At 40.3% G+C, this 17,884-nt stretch overlaps 2 protein-coding genes across 3 annotated transcripts in view; one reads left to right on the top strand and one right to left on the bottom strand.

Moving 5' to 3' along the window:
* The window catches only part of LOC139444757 (aminoacylase-1A-like), a 36,751-nt gene extending 29,000 nt beyond the window's left edge, over positions 1 to 7,751 (bottom strand). Inside the window, exons 1-3 of the mRNA XM_071225699.1 lie at positions 7,378 to 7,751; positions 4,849 to 4,913; positions 1,306 to 1,410 (exon numbers count right to left, since the gene is read on the bottom strand). Coding sequence (XP_071081800.1) covers positions 1,306 to 1,410; positions 4,849 to 4,913; positions 7,378 to 7,450 — 243 coding nt within the window. The 5' untranslated portion in view covers positions 7,451 to 7,751. The remainder of the gene's footprint in view (positions 1 to 1,305; positions 1,411 to 4,848; positions 4,914 to 7,377) is intronic.
* Positions 1 to 17,884, top strand: part of LOC139444756 (orexin receptor type 2-like) — a 149,320-nt gene that overhangs the window by 83,134 nt on the left and 48,302 nt on the right. Inside the window, exon 3 of one of the 2 annotated variants that reach the window (XM_071225696.1) lies at positions 12,828 to 12,863. The exons of the other annotated variant lie outside the window; for it this stretch is intronic. The gene's annotated coding sequence lies outside the window, so the exon portion shown is untranslated. The remainder of the gene's footprint in view (positions 1 to 12,827; positions 12,864 to 17,884) is intronic. 2 annotated transcript variants of the gene reach the window in all.

A 17,884-nucleotide genomic window follows, 5' to 3' on the forward strand; every position in this document is an offset into this window, starting at 1 on the left:
TTTCACACTGCTTTGAACAAGACAGGGTAGTATCTACGATTTCAAACTTATTGAGTGAGTGAGTATGGTTTTACGCCGCTTTTAGCAATATTCCAGAAATATCACGGCGGGGGACACCAGAAATGGGCTTCACACATTGTACCCATGTCGGGAATCGAACCCGGGTCTTCAGCGTGATGAGCGAACGCTTTAAACACTAGGCTACCCGACCGCCCCCACCAAACTTATTGACTTTGGCAGACAAATTGGGGAAATATGTTTTTATTTTCGGAGATATCTTAACATCGAATGTTAACACTCTACTCAATAAGATAGGTAAACCTCTTTCTCTCACATGGTCTTGTTATAAGTCGAAAACAAGTCACCTCCACCAGGCCTCACATGAGTTATATTTTGGTGAAAAAAACAGAGTTGAAAGATAAATTTCGTGGTTTATGCTGACAGCCTGAAATGTTTATGTACGACTGATATATTTTTCCAGAATTTAATTGCCCATAATTAAGGGTGCATATAACACACGAGTGTGTATCATACACGAATAAATAAGTCTTGTCTACGTTGATCAGTCGGAAGGGGTGCTAATTGGGATTGTTCACTTGCCAATTGCGCTTATTGGAGCGGGGCGCTTATTACGTCGAATACGGTAATTTCCATTTGGGAATTTTTCCTGAAAATTGCTGCAGAATTGGGGCAGAATATCCAATGAGCTGATCTAGATAAAGCCCTGTAATATCAGTTATGTGAGTGAGTGGGTTTTTATGCCACTTTTAGCAATATTCCAGCAATATCATGTTGGGGACACAGAAATGGGCCTCACGAAGTATATTCATATATCTTATAGATCCCTTTCTTTCTTTTTATTTCACCAACCTGTAGATTGTTTGATATGATCATCTAAAAAATTTTTAATTTAAATTTTAAGTTTCTTTAAACTTTTAAGAATAATTGTTTCCAGTTTTCAGTTTTTTAGGCTCGGTGGATCCATAAACCATTTTTTGTCCAAAATTATTTCGCAACTTGAATTCGAGTATGCCGATCATAGGCTTTCAGACATCATACGTTTCTGGACGGCCATTGCTATCGCGATGACTCGTGCTATAACAAGCGGTGTGGCTTTATAAAGACATTGTAAATACTCAGACGATGACCTGTTTTTAAGATCAAGTCATCTTTTATAACTGAGTGAGATATTTTACAGTTGTTCTAGTGATTAAAGAGAAAATTAAAAATGTTTCTTATGTAGCCGAAAACCCATAACACTGGGATATATCGCCAATATTAAGCAGTGCCCCAGAACACACTCACAGGGAAGACGGGCACCACATCCACGTGGGAGTGCAGCATCAGCGACTTCTGCCCGGGGTCCGTCCCCCTCCACGTCATCACCACAAACGGCTTGCCCGGCAGAACCTGCAGAGTGAAGGTTGTAGGGTTACAGGACAAACATGGATTAGTCACATCTCACAGTTCACCAGCCTACCTGTCGTTTATCATGCAGCAGGACATGTAGTATGTCCAATTCTTAAATATTTATAAACCTGTCACAACACAGTGTCCGAAATAACTGCCAGCCTGCCTGCCCGTGGCTGGTAATTTTTCTGTCTGGCAGCTTATTTTAAGACTACATACCATAACACGTAGATCATGTTAGGTAGGCAGAGAATGTACTGTTTTGTTGGTCATCTACTCCCTACGAGCATTGTAGCGAGGGATCACTGTAGTTACATATTCAGTTTTATTATATTGCTTTGTAGATTCTCAAGTTTGCATTATTTCAACTTAATCAAGGCGTGATTTGTCTTTTTGTTTTTGTGATTTTTAAATATTTATAATGACTGAATGTGGGCAGGTAACGTTGAAGATGGGCAGGCAACACTGATGGGTCACCTGCCAGACTGTCTTCTTAGGTTTTAAATTATTTCTAACACTGTAAAAACATGTTTTCTACTTTCTACCCTCAAGGGTCTAGATTGTCTACTTACTTGCAACCATCAAGGGTCTAGATTGTCTACTTACTTGCTACCTTCAAGGGTCTAGATTGTCTACTTACATGCTACCATCAAGGGTCTAGATTGTCTACTTACATGCTACCTTCAAGGGTCTAGATTGTCTACTTATTGCTACCTTCAAGGGTCTAGATTGTCTACTTATTGCTACCTTCAAGGGTCTAGATTGTCTACTTATTGCTACCATCTAGGGTCTAGATTGTCTACTTACTTGCTACCATCAAGGGTCTAGATTGTCTACTTACATGCTACCATCAAGGGTCTAGATTGTCTACTTACATGCTACCTTCAAGGGTCTAGATTGTCTACTTATTGCTACCTTCAAGGGTCTAGATTGTCTACTTATTGCTACCTCCAAGGGTCTAGATTGTCTACTTATTGCTACCATCTAGGGTCTAGATTGTCTACTTACTTGCTACCATCAAGGGTCTAGATTGTCTACTTATTGCTACCATCAAGGGTCTAGATTGTCTACTTACATGCTACCTTCAAGGGTCTAGATTGTCTACTTATTGCTACCTTCAAGGGTCTAGATTGTCTACTTATTGCTACCTTCAAGGGTCTAGATTGTCTACTTACTTGCTACCTTCAAGGGTCTAGATTGTCTACTTATTGCTACCTTCAAGGGTCTAGATTGTCTACTTATTGCTACCATCTAGGGTCTAGATTGTCTACTTACTTGCTACCATCAAGGGTCTAGATTGTCTACTTATTGCTACCATCAAGGGTCTAGATTGTCTACTTACTTGCTACCATCTAGGGTCTAGATTGTCTACTTATTGCTACCTTCAAGGGTCTAGATTGTCTACTTATTGCTACCTTCAAGGGTCTAGATTGTCTACTTACATGCTACCATCTAGGGTCTAGATTGTCTACTTACTTGCTACCTTCAAGGGTCTAGATTGTCTACTTATTGCTACCTTCAAGGGTCTAGATTGTCTACTTACATGCTACCATCTAGGGTCTAGATTGTCTACTTACTTGCTACCATCTAGGGTCTAGATTGTCTACTTACTTGCTACCTTCAAGGGTCTAGATTGTCTACTTACTTGCTACCTTCAAGGGTCTAGATTGTCTACTTACTTGCTACCATCTAGGGTCTAGATTGTCTACTTACTTGCTACCTTCAAGGGTCTAGATTGTCTACTTACATGCTACCTTCAAAGGTCTAGATTGTTCAAGTACTTGTTTTTAATCATGGTTTAGGTTGGCTCAAATTACTTGCTACTAACTGTGGCCTAGATTATTGACATCTTGTTTCAGGCCTTGGTCAAGATTGCCTAATTACTTGTGAATGGACAGTATGTAATTGTTTCTCCAATTAATGTCAACCATCAATGATCTTACTTATCTAAACACTTGCTACCGGCCATGGTCAACAGTCCAATAAGCAAACATCGGCAGAGCTTGCACATGAGGAGCGTATGCAAAGAAAGGCAGATTCTCCCTGTGTTTCCATATGCAGATAACCTTTCTCCGCAATATTTGACTTGGCTGAGCACAACATTAATGCTTGGATTTAATCAAAAGCAAGCAATTGTTCCTGAAAATTCTTGAACAAAATAATATTGCTTCAGATTATTGAAAAAAAAGAAATTGCAAGCCACATCAATAACAGTTGCAAGGAGTTTTTATCAAAAAGGGAATCAGGCTCATAGTTTGACATGAAAAAAATATCTGGTTTTATAGCTGTTGATTAAAAAAATCTAATCTTGATACAAAATTTCGTGGTTTAAAAAAAAAGACACATTTTCAAAAGGTTTTAATTATAGTTCAATAAATATTTCATTTTTATCATAGAAACAGTAAATAAGTTTGTTTTGATAATATTTTAGTTATCTGTGTAATAAAAACAACATTGCTTCTAATTTTTTTTAAAATAATTTTTTTGGAATCAGCAAATTGTAAACAAAGTATTAAATAAAGTCTGGCATAAGGATGGATCCCTTGTTTTTTCAAAAATAAAATGATGAATTTTAGTTTTAGTAATTATTGAAAGATCCAAATTAAAGGAACTTTATGTCAACACTACCAATATCCACTGTGCAAAGTTTTAGCAGTAATTTCAGAGCAACAAATAAATCATGCATCAAGGTCAAAGTGCAAAGGTCACTACTGACAGCACAGCAAAAGAGGAGTGTGTTGAGCTACTGTTGTCAAGCCTTGGTCAGCAGTATTACAGTTACCCTATTCGACGTAATAAGCGCCCATGGCGATATTTGCTAATGTATTGACTAATGAATAATCCAAATTAGCACCCCTTCCGATTGATCAGTGTACAAAGGACTTATTTATTCGCATATAATACGCACTCGTGTGTTATTACGGGCAATTAAATTCTGGAAAAATATACCTGTCGTAGATAAACATTTCAGATTGTCAGCATAAACCACGAAATTTCCGATCTTTCAACTCTTTTTTTTTTCACCAAAATAATATTCTAATAACAGCCCCCTATTTCTAATTTTGAGAGCGCCCTGGGTGCTTATTACGTCGAATACGGTACATAGCACGGCACTCTGTACAGTCCTCAACACTGGACAACATGAGCAGCGTTAGAAATTGGCACTAGTCCTGTAGTCCTTACCAAACTGCCCAATAGTAAAGGTATCCTAAGGACTAGTAGAAATGTGTCCATTTTAAGGGTTTCGTTATATGTTATCATTATAAGGACTAGTGGACAAAAACTGTTAGTTTTTAACCCTGATGAGCTGTTGGTCGATAGGACACCTCGGATGGGGGGGATAACTGATGAGGATCTCTTCTGACCTAGAAACCCCATTTATATTGAGAACATTTACAAATACATTCACTTTCTGATTATGAAATTAACAAAACTTACCTCCACAACTTTGCATTCTAGACCAATATCCTTTGCTAGATCTGACAGAAAAGCTGTAGTTTTGCCTGCAAGAGTTGTTAGACAATAGGTACATTCCTGTAAGACTAAAACAAAAGAGAAAATGTTTCTCAAGCATTGGGGCATCATTTTTATTACCAGTGAGAAAAAAAGGAAGAAAAGTTCATATTTTCTGCGTCATTTGAAACTCACATTGTGTTAGAGCTCAGAGTGTGTCCAGCTGTTGGTTGATATTCTCATTCCATTTGTTTTCAATAAAGTCAAATTAAAAAGGTCCTTCGTCGCTTTTGAAAAAGATGGGCCCGAGAAACATTCATATTTGAGATGTCAGCAGAGTAGGGGGGCACGGGTGCAGGCATAATCATGAGGGGGAAATTCATAAAAATATTTTTTTTATCTTTTTTGATAACTTTGCCAAAATAATATGATCGCAGTAGATTTCATAAGTACAAGGGCTAGCACTACGAGAAGGTTGCACAAACATTGAAGAAGGATAAACTTTTCTTTGTACAATTTAATATAATACCATATTCGACGTAATAAGCGCCCACGGCGATATTTGCTAATATATTGGCTAGTGAACAATCCCAATTGGCACCCCTTCCGATTGATCAATGTACATAAGACTTATTTATTCGCGTATAATATGCACTTGTGTGTTATATGCACCCTTAATTATGGGCAATTAAATTCTGGAAAAATATATCTGTCATACATAGCCATTTCAGGCTGTCAGCATAAACCACGAAATTCATCCTTCAACTCTGTTTTTTTCATCAAAATAATATTCTAATAAGAGCCCCCTATTTCTAATTTTGAGAGCGCCCTGGGCGCTTATTATGTCAAATACGGTAGATCTTATGTGTTACAGGGCTCGACTAAGCTTTATAAATCATGTGCCAGTGCAACCTATTATTGAAAATTTGGACCTAATATCTATGTCTTCAGGCACCAAGTGCATGGAAATCAAATTCAATTTTTCCATTTAAGTTGTTTAGCAGTTTGGTCCACTTTTGTTTGTTAGTTTGTTTATTTGTTTATTGCTTAATGCCACACTCAGCAATATTGCAGCTATATGATTGTGTTCTGTAAATAATCAAGTCTTGACCAGACAATCCAGTGATTGACATCACAAGCATTGATCCATGCAATTGGGGTCGATGACATGCATCAACCATGTCAGCGAGCCTGCCCACCCAATCCCATTAGTCGCCTCTTACGACAAGCATACCGTATTAGACGTAATAAGCGCCCAGGCTGCTCTCAAAATTAGAAAAAGGGGGCTCTTATTAGAATTTATAGCTAAAATGGATAGAATTATCATAAAAACGCCCGCATGTTATCAGAAATGAGCGAGCCACTGTAAGTTGATAATGCCCTCATATTACTTGATGACGGGCCATTATCACGCCCGTTGTTAGGTGACGTCACAGGATAGGGATAGGTGACGTAACGTTCAATAGTGACGTCATCTGGTTTGTTCTATGACGTTTCCATATTTATAAAAGTGGGTCAGTGACATTTGTGTTGATTGCAGTAAATGTTTCAAAATCGATATTGTTGTTTCTTTTCATTTGATAATAAATTCCATCCATTTTAGCTATAATAATGGTAACGCTATTTTTCAGGGCATTATCATTTGCAGAAGCCCTCGCTCTTTTCAACTGCCCTCCTTCGTCGGGCAGTTAATGGAAGACCTCGGGCTTCTGCAAATGATAATGCCCTGAAAAATAGCGTTAGCCTTATAATAGTTTGGGTAAGAAAAAAACAACAGAGTTGAAAGATATAATAATAATAATAATAATAATAATAATATAATAATATTGTGGTTTATGCTGACAGCCTAATATGATACAAAAAAAAAAATCTGTGTGTATTTTACACGACATATATATTTTCCAGAATTTAAATGCCCATGATTAATGGTGCATATAACACATGAGTGCGTATTATGCACAAATAAATAAGTCTTGTGTACACTGATCAATCGGAAGGGGTGCTAATTGGGATTGTTCACCAGTCGATACATTAGCAAATATCGCCGTGGGCGCTTATTACGTCGAATACGGTAGTCGCTTTTTACGACAAGCATGGCGTTAGTTGTTTTGACTCCAACCACAGGAATTCGCAGCTGTACACAATAAACATAATTGGTATTGACCCATGTATCCTTCGGGGTCACTAAAAAACATGTATAGTCCTATTTAATTGTGCATAGGTGCTAATCCCTGTGCTTCAACCGGAGTGGAAGATTTCACTAGGAACCGAATTATTATTGACATAGCTATTATACACAGGAGCAAGCGTGGTGTGTACTTGATTCTAGGTCAAGGTAAAACGAAGCGAAATAAGACTCAGCGCTAAGACATGTTCATGCATATATCAGTCACATGTAGTCGCTGATCGAGGGACTGAATAAAGTAGGCGTGGCTCCATTGAACATGTGTTTGCTTGCTCTTTTTCTTACAACATAAACACGTGGAACGCATGGGAAGGAAGACGGATACTTACTGTAATCAGGTTCTGGCTGCACGGACTTTATCTTGAGGTAATTTCTGAAAATTGTCACGGCTGGATTTTCCATCTCTGTTACTTGTTGTAGCTGTAAAACTGGGACAGTGGTCAGTTTACTATAGTGAAACAACGGCTTTGAATTACCTCCCCTGTTACACAAGCTCCTTCACAGCGCGTGACACCTTCGTTATACTCTCGGTCACATCGCTGCCACCAAGCTCCTTCCCAGCGCGTGACACCTTCGTTACACTCTCGGTAACATTGCTGCCACCAAGCTCTTTCCCAGCGCGTGACACCTTCGTTACACTCTCGGTAACATCGCTGCCACCAAGCTCCTCCCCAGCGCGTGACACCTTCGTTACACTCTCTCATGGTACAGAGAGCTCCGCGAACGGGCTATGGCTGTGAGGAGCTTGCGCTGCCACCAGTGTGGGCGCGGCCATTACAAGAATCTTGAAATTTGCCCTCCTACCCCAAATGTAGTAACGTTCATACTTTTGTTTATGTTTTGGGAATGCCATCATATTTCATTTTGAAAAGTTTTACGACTGACCATGTTTTCCCGATGAATTTACTTTGTTGTTTGTATAATCAGATTGGTTCGAGATTGCAGACTAACGGAAAATCAACTAACTTTTACAGTCTCACTATATCAATTACATGATAGTTTTTATGAAATAGATATTCAAATTGACAAGCAAGGAATGTAATTTAGCAGCGGCAAGTGTATTCGGTGTCACGACAATCATCACTTGTTTGTAAACATAACGGTCCGTCGGTTGCGAGTTCAACTCCAAGCATGGTTGTGGCCACCTATCACAGTGGGGAGTTCTGACTGGTGGCAGCGATAGTATAGAGAGCTCCGCGAACGGGCTTTCGCCGTGAGGAGCTTGCCTGTTGAAGTACCAAAGGAGATAACTCTTGTTTAAAGTTTTCTTTTCTTTTTAAATTCTTTGTGGCCAGTGCCATTTCTTGGCATCTTTATTTATATCCCGCAACTTCTATTTGTTGTTGTTGTAATAACAATTAGTTGGAAACTTATACTATATAAAAATAGAAACTGATGATATTGTATATATACTACTCAAAATTTGATAAGGATCACTAGGTGATATGTGTGTAAGTTACCACAAACATAACAAAAGACATGACTCTGACTCAGAAACGTGTTTAATCATGTTATGAATGAAAATTCATGAACGGCATGAACTTGTATCAATATGGAATGTTTGAAATCTGCAAACACCAAAAGGCATTTCATTAAAAAATGTTAAAAGCAAACAAGAGAAAGAATTACACAGTTATGAGGGATAGTCCATCATTACACTTAGTCGATGAAGTGTCAATATCGAGTATGACCTCCCCTTGCATCAATGACGGCCTGACAACGTCGAGATATGCTGTCAATAAGCACCCGGATGTTCCCAATGGGGAGGTTGTTCCACTCTTCCGCGAGGGCATGTCCGAGCTCTGCCAAAGTCGTGGGTTGTGCTCTATGGCGTGAAAGGGCAACCTGCAGCATGTTCCAGACATGCTCAATCGGGTTCAAGTCCGGCGAGCGCGCTGGCCAATCCATGCGGACAATTGTCTCCTGCTCAAGGTACTGCTCAACCACCCTGGCGCGATGAGGACGGGCGTTATCATCCATCAGGATAAACTCAGGGCCAACAGCACCAGCGTAGGGTCTGACGTACACATCGAGGATCTCATCCCGGTACCTCACCCCCGTCATTGTTCCTCTCTCCAGGACATGAAGATCTGTCCTTCCATCTCTGTTGATTCCACCCCAGACCATGATGGAACCACCACCATAACGGTCATGTTCACTGATGTTGGCATCATGGAAACGTTCACGTTGTCGTCGCCACACCCGCTGCCTCCTGTCTGTAAAGTCCAAACAATACCTGGACTCATCGGTGAACAGAACTGGAACCCAATCGTTCCGTGTCCAAGTGACATGATCTTCAGCCCATTCCATTCGCTCCCGCCGGTGTCGAACAGTCAGGGGGATTCGGACACATGCCCTTCTCGAGTAGAGACCTGCATTGTGAAGACGATTCCGTATCGTCTGAGTGGACACATTCACCCCCGAGGCGTTCAGGAGGTCGTTACGTAGGCTGGTTGCTGTCCAGAAGGGATGACGTCGTGCCTGAAGAGCCACAAAATGATCTTGGCGTTGGGTTGTCGACCTCTGACGACCACCCCCATGTCGGTGTGCTGCTGTACCAAAATTTTGCTGTCGGGACCAGGCCCTGCTTACAACGCTCTGGCTGACGTTTAGTGCATTGGCAACGTCACGTTGTGAATAGCCAGCATCAAGCATTCCAATACATCTGCCCAGTTGTTCTGTCGTCAGGCGACGCCTTACACGTTGAGGGGGCATTGCGTAGATAAACGTAGTGTAAACACTCAAATGAGTTTACAGTTTCAGAATGAATCAGACACCGTTGCCTGATTGGAAATCGTGCAATGGTATCAAAAGCATGAACTGTGATGTGAAACGCATTTCCCATGACATGAAATGCACGTGCACGTGTGTTGGAGACGTTTTTGATTTCACTTGAACACAATATTGCCAGTTATGCAGTTATTTTGTTTTTTTATTAAGAAAAATAACTGCGATCCTTATCAAATTTTGAGTAGTATAATTTAATTTCGCCATCCATGTACATACAGTCATGTTGATCTTTCTTACCAAGGAATCTTATTTGTCTAACAGTCAGTATGTGTAATGGTTGGTACATTAAGGTTAACAGTGTGTATGACCTCCGATTTCTCACCTCGAAAAGCGGCAAAACTGATGTGGCGTAAAACAATATTCACTCACTCCTAGCGAAGACCTGATTTCTTACTATTGCGTGGGATTTCTTTCAATGCGAGAATTCAGTACACAGACGTTACAGACCAATACCCTAAAAATACCTTTCTTGGCTGTTAGTACCTGCATGTTTTGTGACAATATCCCAGATGAACATATAGTCCCTGAAATAAAGTTGGTATTAGAATACATAAAAATCGTTCAACAAGCAAACCCTGCCCTGAAGATCCGACAGGGGGTTTCAATTGGTCTCATACCAAAAGACGTTAAAAGATGGTACTTATTCTTACCCTGCCTGGCGTTCGGCATTACGGGGCTAAAACAAGGACTGGTCGGCTCGAAGTCAGTAGGCTCTGTCTGAGTGGGATATTCATGTCAAACTCCGGCATGTTAACTCAGTAAAAAGTATATATTAAAAAGTATAAAATCGACATTAGTCCGGACACTGTACAAGCAGCCACACACACGTGCATGCACGTCGCTATATATAAGTGCAATAGTCTTTAAACCGCATTTCACCTCTCCTGACCATTAGACTTAACGATTTTACTATGAGTGATAATGTACTATTGGGTACAATGTAGATATGGCTAACACGTTTGCTGCGTGAATAACATAAATATTTGAATTGCATTGATTCTCAAATGTCCACCAGTGGGCGCCAACCAGGCGTCCGACCATCCCATCCATGTGCAATGGCGCATGCATGCAACTTCCTGAGCCTGCGTGGATCGATGCTCAGGATGTCCTGCGCGTGGGATGCAACGGTATCATGTGTTTTAGCACTTGAATGGACCATAAAGGGTAAAATATATTTCAGATATTTGTCGCATACATTGACGTTTTGTCTCGAAGTGTATCTCTTGTTGTGCTGAATATTTCAGTCAAGGGCTCTTTGGGTGTGACGTTTTATAGTCACATCTTGTAAAACTGCGTACCATCAAAATATAACTTTATTCCGACAAAAATGAACCAATTATGTATTTCAAAAACAGAAGCAGGTTTCCTACTTCAACCAGTACAGGGGTAGTCTGGTGGTTAAAGCGTTCGCTCGTCACGCCGAAGGCCCGGGTTCGATTCCCGACATGGGCACAATGTGTGAAGCCCATTTCTGGTGTCCCCCGCCGTGATATTGCTGGAATATTGCTAAAAGCGGCGTAAAACCGTACTCACTCACCCAACCAGTACAAAAAAAACTGAAGTGAGTGAGTTGGGTTTAACGGTAACGCTGCTTTGAACTGTATTTCAGTTATATAACGACTGTCAGCTTGATGTGGGATTTGTTTGTTTGTTTGTTGTCTAACGCCGCACTCGGCAATATTCCAGCTATACGGCGACTTGTAAATCATCGAATCTGGGCCAGACAATCCAGTGATTGGCATCAAAAGCATCGATCTACGCAATTGGGATACGATGACATGCATCAACCAAGTCATCGAGTCTGACCACCCGATCCCGTTAGTCGCCACTTATGACAAGCTAGGTTGATGAAGACCAATTCTAACCCGATCTTCGGCCCGAAGTGATGTAGGTCATGGACGTTCACTGTAAAATTGAAACTTTGATATACCGGGTAATTAAACTGACATATGTGATTTCGTGGGAGTATAATTATAAGTATAGGGTTGAGTGAATGTTGTGGTACAATACTACGCTAACATGTTCATCAATGTAACTTATCGATGCTCATGATATCAATCACTGGATTGCCATGCTTGCCGTAAAAGGCGACCATGCTTGTTGTAAGAGGCGACTATGCTTGCCGTAAGAGGCAACTAACGGGATCAGGTGGTCAAGCTCGCTGACTTGATTGATGCATGTCATCGTATCCCAACTGTGTGGATCCATGCTCATGATGTCAATCACTGGATTGTCTGGTCCAGACTCGATTATTTACAGACCGCCGTCATATAGCTGGAATATTGCTGAGTGCGGCGTTAAACTACAAACCAACCAACCAACCACAAGTCCATAGGGGGCGGTGGGTTAGTCCAGTGGTTCAAGCGTTCGCTCGCATGCTTAAGGCCCGGTTTTAATTCCCAACATGGGTACGATATGTAAAGACCATTTTGTGTTCATCCCCGCCGTGACGATTCTGGATTATTGCTAAAAGATACGTAAAACCCCAGTTGTCTGCTCAATCACAAGTCAACCATCGCTCCGTGTGCGACTTAGACAAAAGCCACACAAAGCCTCCAATAACTGTTATAAGTTATATCCTCCGACGCCGCGCCAAAACGGTAATGAAAGACAACAGTTAAAAGGCTTTCGTAATCTGAGACCATATCACGAGCTTACGCTAAATTAGACACACTGCTCCAAATCATTTCAGTCTATGATGCTAACAGTGGCAACAATTAAAGGTATTGTTAAAGCTATTTCCTTCCTCAACAGTCACCGACTTTGACAGGCTTCGCCAAGAATTGCCGCTAGATGGCGGTATCAAAGTTGAGGAATTTCGTCTCGGTAATCACGCGAACTTTTGTTTGTGTAGGAAATGTGATACAGTAAAGAATGTTTAAATAACAGTAATTATTGGTGAAGAATGGCACAAGAAACCGGCGCAAAGAAGGGTCGACACAGAGTGCAAAGCTTCGTTTAATGTAACAAGTATACTTTTTTCGTTTAGGACTTGAGGGACGCAGAGGTTTAACAATATTTAAGGGTAAGTAATTTTGATATCTTTAAGAGCCCAAAATATATTTTTTTCCATTGCATAAGTATAGATCACCAAGTTTTATTTTGTTTATTTAATACAATCAAATTAACGGTATACGTGTACTTGTAGTTTGCGTGGGGTTTCAGCATTTGTCATGAATGAAATTTGTGTCGCACTTAACTAACATAATTAAAAAACTTATAAAATGTTCAGTGTGATGTTTACGTAGCTGTATAAAAAAAAAGAATTTGAGTTTATATACGAAACAATGCTTTACGATGAATTGAACATAAGACGAGTTCGTTTTCGAATATATATATATATAATATATATAATATACATATTATAATATATATATATATGTTACTACTTCATGTCCGTTATTCAGTTATGGCCTGATGAGACTCGTACGTGGTACGAGTTGAAAGCGCTAGCCTATTAAAACTGTGTTCAATCTTACTCCACTTATTTAATTATTGCGGTTGAGTAAATTATACAGCTCATCTTTGGACTTTTGTATTTTATCTATATATATTAAATAAGTGGAGTAAGATTGAACACAGTTTTAATTGGCTAGCGCTTTCAACTCATACCGTCTCATCAGGCCATAACTGAATATTTATTACTTTACTGTGCCTGAGAGTTAGAACTTTACATATATATATATATATATATATATATATATATATATATATAGGGATGGGATTAACTGAGTTGAGTGGAGTCATCCCACCTTACCACAATCACTTAAGTCGAACTGACTGTAGACGACATGAACTGTAGTCGCAAGAAGCTTTACTAGATCGCTAAAATGAAAATGCTCTTAATCACATCCACCTGTGTAATTGGATCTACTGTTTATTAAAATCTACGCAACTAAAACGCAGGAATCGCCGGCTCACAGAACATCTGGGACGCTAGTTTAATCTGTTGATCGTTGCATTATTATAAATTAAACAACATATTTATAATCGTTTCTCGTGTTTATGTCTTTCTGCAAAATTACATTTTCGCGTATTTTACCTGGCTGTTAAAACTGGCTGAAAGTCGTTCAGGGAGTGTTTCGAAAGCACGTTTTCAAGATACCTGAATCCAAGGCGAATATCAGTGAGACATTATTGTAACATAATATCCATCTTTTTCAGCTGCGCTCTTGCAAAACATATTTAAAGTGTTTATTTTACCCCCCTTTGCAAATTTTTGTACCCACTTCGTTCTGTGTTGGAACACCTAGTGTGTATATATGTTACAGTCAATGTGTAAAACGAATGAAATTTTCACCTAAGCAATTTACAGAATGCCCAATTATTTCTTCATTTTACAAACTGACTGAATTTACAAAATGACTGTACCAGCAAGCCAGTACTGACGATGCATATATATTATTACCTATAATTTCTGTTTAAACAATATGATAATATGCTAAGTATATCGATTATACTTACATTAAACACAAGGACATTCGTGTTGTATAGATCAGAAAGATATATGTACGCAATTATTGATTTGATCGATTTCACAATCGGCACCTATGCGTAGACTGAATAGAGACGCTGTCGTATCATCGTGTTTGTGGGTTTGGATGTTTATTTACTGCGCTAGTCATGATCACGCGAGTACAAAATAATATGTTTTACTGGTTCTGAACAGGTGCACGTGGACTTGTTGCGTAAACAGACCCCATGCTGTCTCTGTTGACACGGATGTTTTATCAAAATCGACGAATAGACGCTTATGCATTGAACTAGCTCGGCTACCCCATGAACATCCCTGTTTAACTTGATTCTCAGCATACCCGTGCTTGTCGTAAGAGGCGACTAACGGGATCGGGTGTTCAGCCTCGCTGCGTTGATCTATGCTCATGATGGCAATCACTTGATTTTCTTGCCCAGAACCGATTATTTACAGACAGCCGTCATATAGTTGACCTCAGTTCTCGCTAAACAAAGCGGTAGCGAGAACTAAGATCTGATTTTAATGAGATTGACTGCGCGTTAAACAACAAACAAACAAAATAAATCTGCGCATTTCCCTATTTTTTTTAATTTCCTGGTCAATATGTCGATGTGCAGGACGATGTAATACAATGTACAAATAAACCAATAGTTTAATAGCGACGAGAAAAAGTGACATTTGTGACGTCAACAAATCTTATGGGGCTTGTGGTAGCGTGAACCTACAAATCTTGTGCCAACCTTTTAAACGTATCGTGTCCATAAATGTGTTGTTGTTATATGACTACATAGTGGTTATATAGTATTTCCATCTCACAGGAAGCACGTTTAGCTGTTAAAATTGGACACCTGAACGCTTCAAAATTATGGGACGCGCATAGGTTTTTGTTCAGGATCTAAAGAAATTCCTTACAGAGGATGAGGCGCAGAATCGTTGTAAACTATATCAGAGATGCATAGACTCCCTGCTAGAACAGGACGCACTACTTAATAGTGAGTGTGTGAGTTGGGTTTAACGCCGCTTTTAACAGTATACCAGTTATATCAAGGCGTGTCAGCTCAAAGTGGGAGGAAAGCCCGAAGTGATGCAGGTCTCAGACGTTTACCACTTCGGTGAAACCCACGAGCAAGGATATGGTGCTGATAAACCTAGAAACATAATCGGGGCGAACTGGGATTCGAACCCACAATCATAGGGTTCTGGCGTGCCCAAGGGACGCAACTCTGCACAGCGAATCTCCGCGCCTTAGACGACTGGGCTAACCATGCCCCCTACTGAATAGGAAATATAAGAAGTCATGTCGACTTGATGGCAGCTGTCTGTGTCATATACTACACCCAGCTAACGTTAATCACACTCACATTTCTGTATTCAATTCGAATAGGTTTAGTCAACATTGCGATCATTATTCAACACATGTCGCCGTTATTAAACACCAATCCTGTCAAAGGAGTCAAACACACGTTCAGTTATCGTTTTACTAGTTGATCAATACTGGACGTGTTAACTTCCTTGTAGGTGCGGTCGGGTAGCCTAGTGGTTAAAGCGTTCGCTCGTCACGCCGGAGACCCGAGTTCGATTTCCGATATGGGTACAATGTGTGAAGCCCATTTCTGGTGTTCCCCGCCGTGATATTACTGGAATATTGGTAAAAGCGGCGTAAAACCACATTCACTCACTCACTTATTTCCTTGTAACCCATCTTTGATTGACAGTCATTGGTTCACCTGTTATCCTGTTCGTGAAAGCTATATCTTCAGGACGCTTTCAGAATCGGCACTTCTTTCATCTCTATTTAAGAAATAAACGATGCAGTGTTTTATTGTGCGACAACAAACTCCTGCTCGTCGTTTATTTCTGATATGAGCTATCAACATTATGTTTTGTTTGTTTGTTTTTGTTTGACGCCGCACTCAGCAATATTCCAGCTATATGACGGCGTTCTGTAAATAATCGAGTCTGGACCAGACAATACAGTGATTGATATCATGAGCATCGATCCACAATTGGGATCGATGACATGCATCAATCAAGTCAGCGAGCGTAACCACCCGATCTCGTTAGTCGCCTCTTACGACAAGCAACGTCGCCTTTTATGACAAGCATGGGTTGCTGAAGACGTATTCTACCCCGGATCTTCACGGGTCTGTTAACATTATGTACAGCCTCCTTAGGATGTTGATAAAATGTATAAGCTTTAAATATGTTTACCCAAATTTTAATAAAGATAACTCCCTGAATAGAATCCGACTTCGGAAATGTCGAACAATTCCATTTTATGAACAGGTGGGTGAAGTTTGGTATTTCCCGTATATTCTCACAATCCTCACGTCGATTATCTGGAGCTTTTCTCCTAGAACCGATTGTCATTTCTCTCACACTTTTGGATGCGATCGTTCGGCCACTGCGATTATCTGCGTAGCCCAGGTACATATGTGGGGAAGAACTTGCCAGACACTTCCCTCTCAAAATAACGGCGTCCAATATATGACGTCATCAAGTTGCGAGCGCATATTCGAATCACCTGAAGTGAGGTCATGATAGAATAATGTTTTATCGCGAAATAATTGAATTTTCGTTGTGTTCATTGACATTCCTGCATTCTGATTAGCTGAATTAGTCACGTGTTTCTGCATTCATTTCCCAATGAATGTAAAAAATTAAGCCACGCCCACCGAGGCGCATTACTTTTATTATTGCGGAATGTCGGGGAATCCCAATATTACAGTCGAGGGAATTCCCTTTCTGGTCACGTGTATCGCCATGCACAGGACATTTAGCGACTTTCATGCATATTCATTGTCCAAACTACCCTTTGAAACCGAAGGCCGAGAATGAATGAAACAGCAAACGTACAGGCTCGCTCGCCTGTTTTTTCCCCGCTAGCCTTGGTTCAACTTTCATGTCTTCGGGTTTCATTTCTTATTGCAAAACTTTCTTGTATTACAGCAATAATAATGACACATCTATTAGCGGCTCTGGTTTCATCTCTGTTACAGCAGTATGAGGGTACACTTAGAATCGGGTCTGCTTGTACATCTAACTGTATTACATGGACGCTAAGAATGGACTCGACACATTGTTCCAATGTCGTAGAACTATCGTAAGCCTGTGTTAAAGGTATGGGAGTTACGATCACCTTACCGGCTCTACGGAACCCAGATCACCCTTACACCAGGGCCCACTTGCACAAAACAATCTTAGCGCTAAGAGATAACTCCCATACTTTAACATAGGCTTTCAATAGTCTTAGCGCTAAGGTCGCTTTGTGCAAGTCGGCCCAGGGCCCCGTTCCACAAAGCGTTCTTAGCGCTAAGATGATCGTAGCTCCCATGCTTTAACATAGGCTTACGGTAGTCGTAACGCTAAGATCACCTTGTGCAAGTGGGCCCAGGACCCTATTTCGGGAGAGTGTCAAGGGTTCTGAACTAGACGATATCCTGTCTTCACATTTAATGGACTGCTTTTGACGTCATTCGAACACTTGTCTGATAACTCGGTTCTCTTTATCTTGTTCAATCTAGCATTAATTGAAAATCTTTAAAGGGACATGTCCGATCTGTGTATTTAAC

This window comes from Haliotis cracherodii, unplaced genomic scaffold (genome assembly GCF_022045235.1).
Source record: "Haliotis cracherodii isolate W230 unplaced genomic scaffold, xgHalCrac1.p SCAF_6, whole genome shotgun sequence".
Lineage (NCBI taxonomy): Eukaryota > Metazoa > Mollusca > Gastropoda > Lepetellida > Haliotidae > Haliotis > Haliotis cracherodii.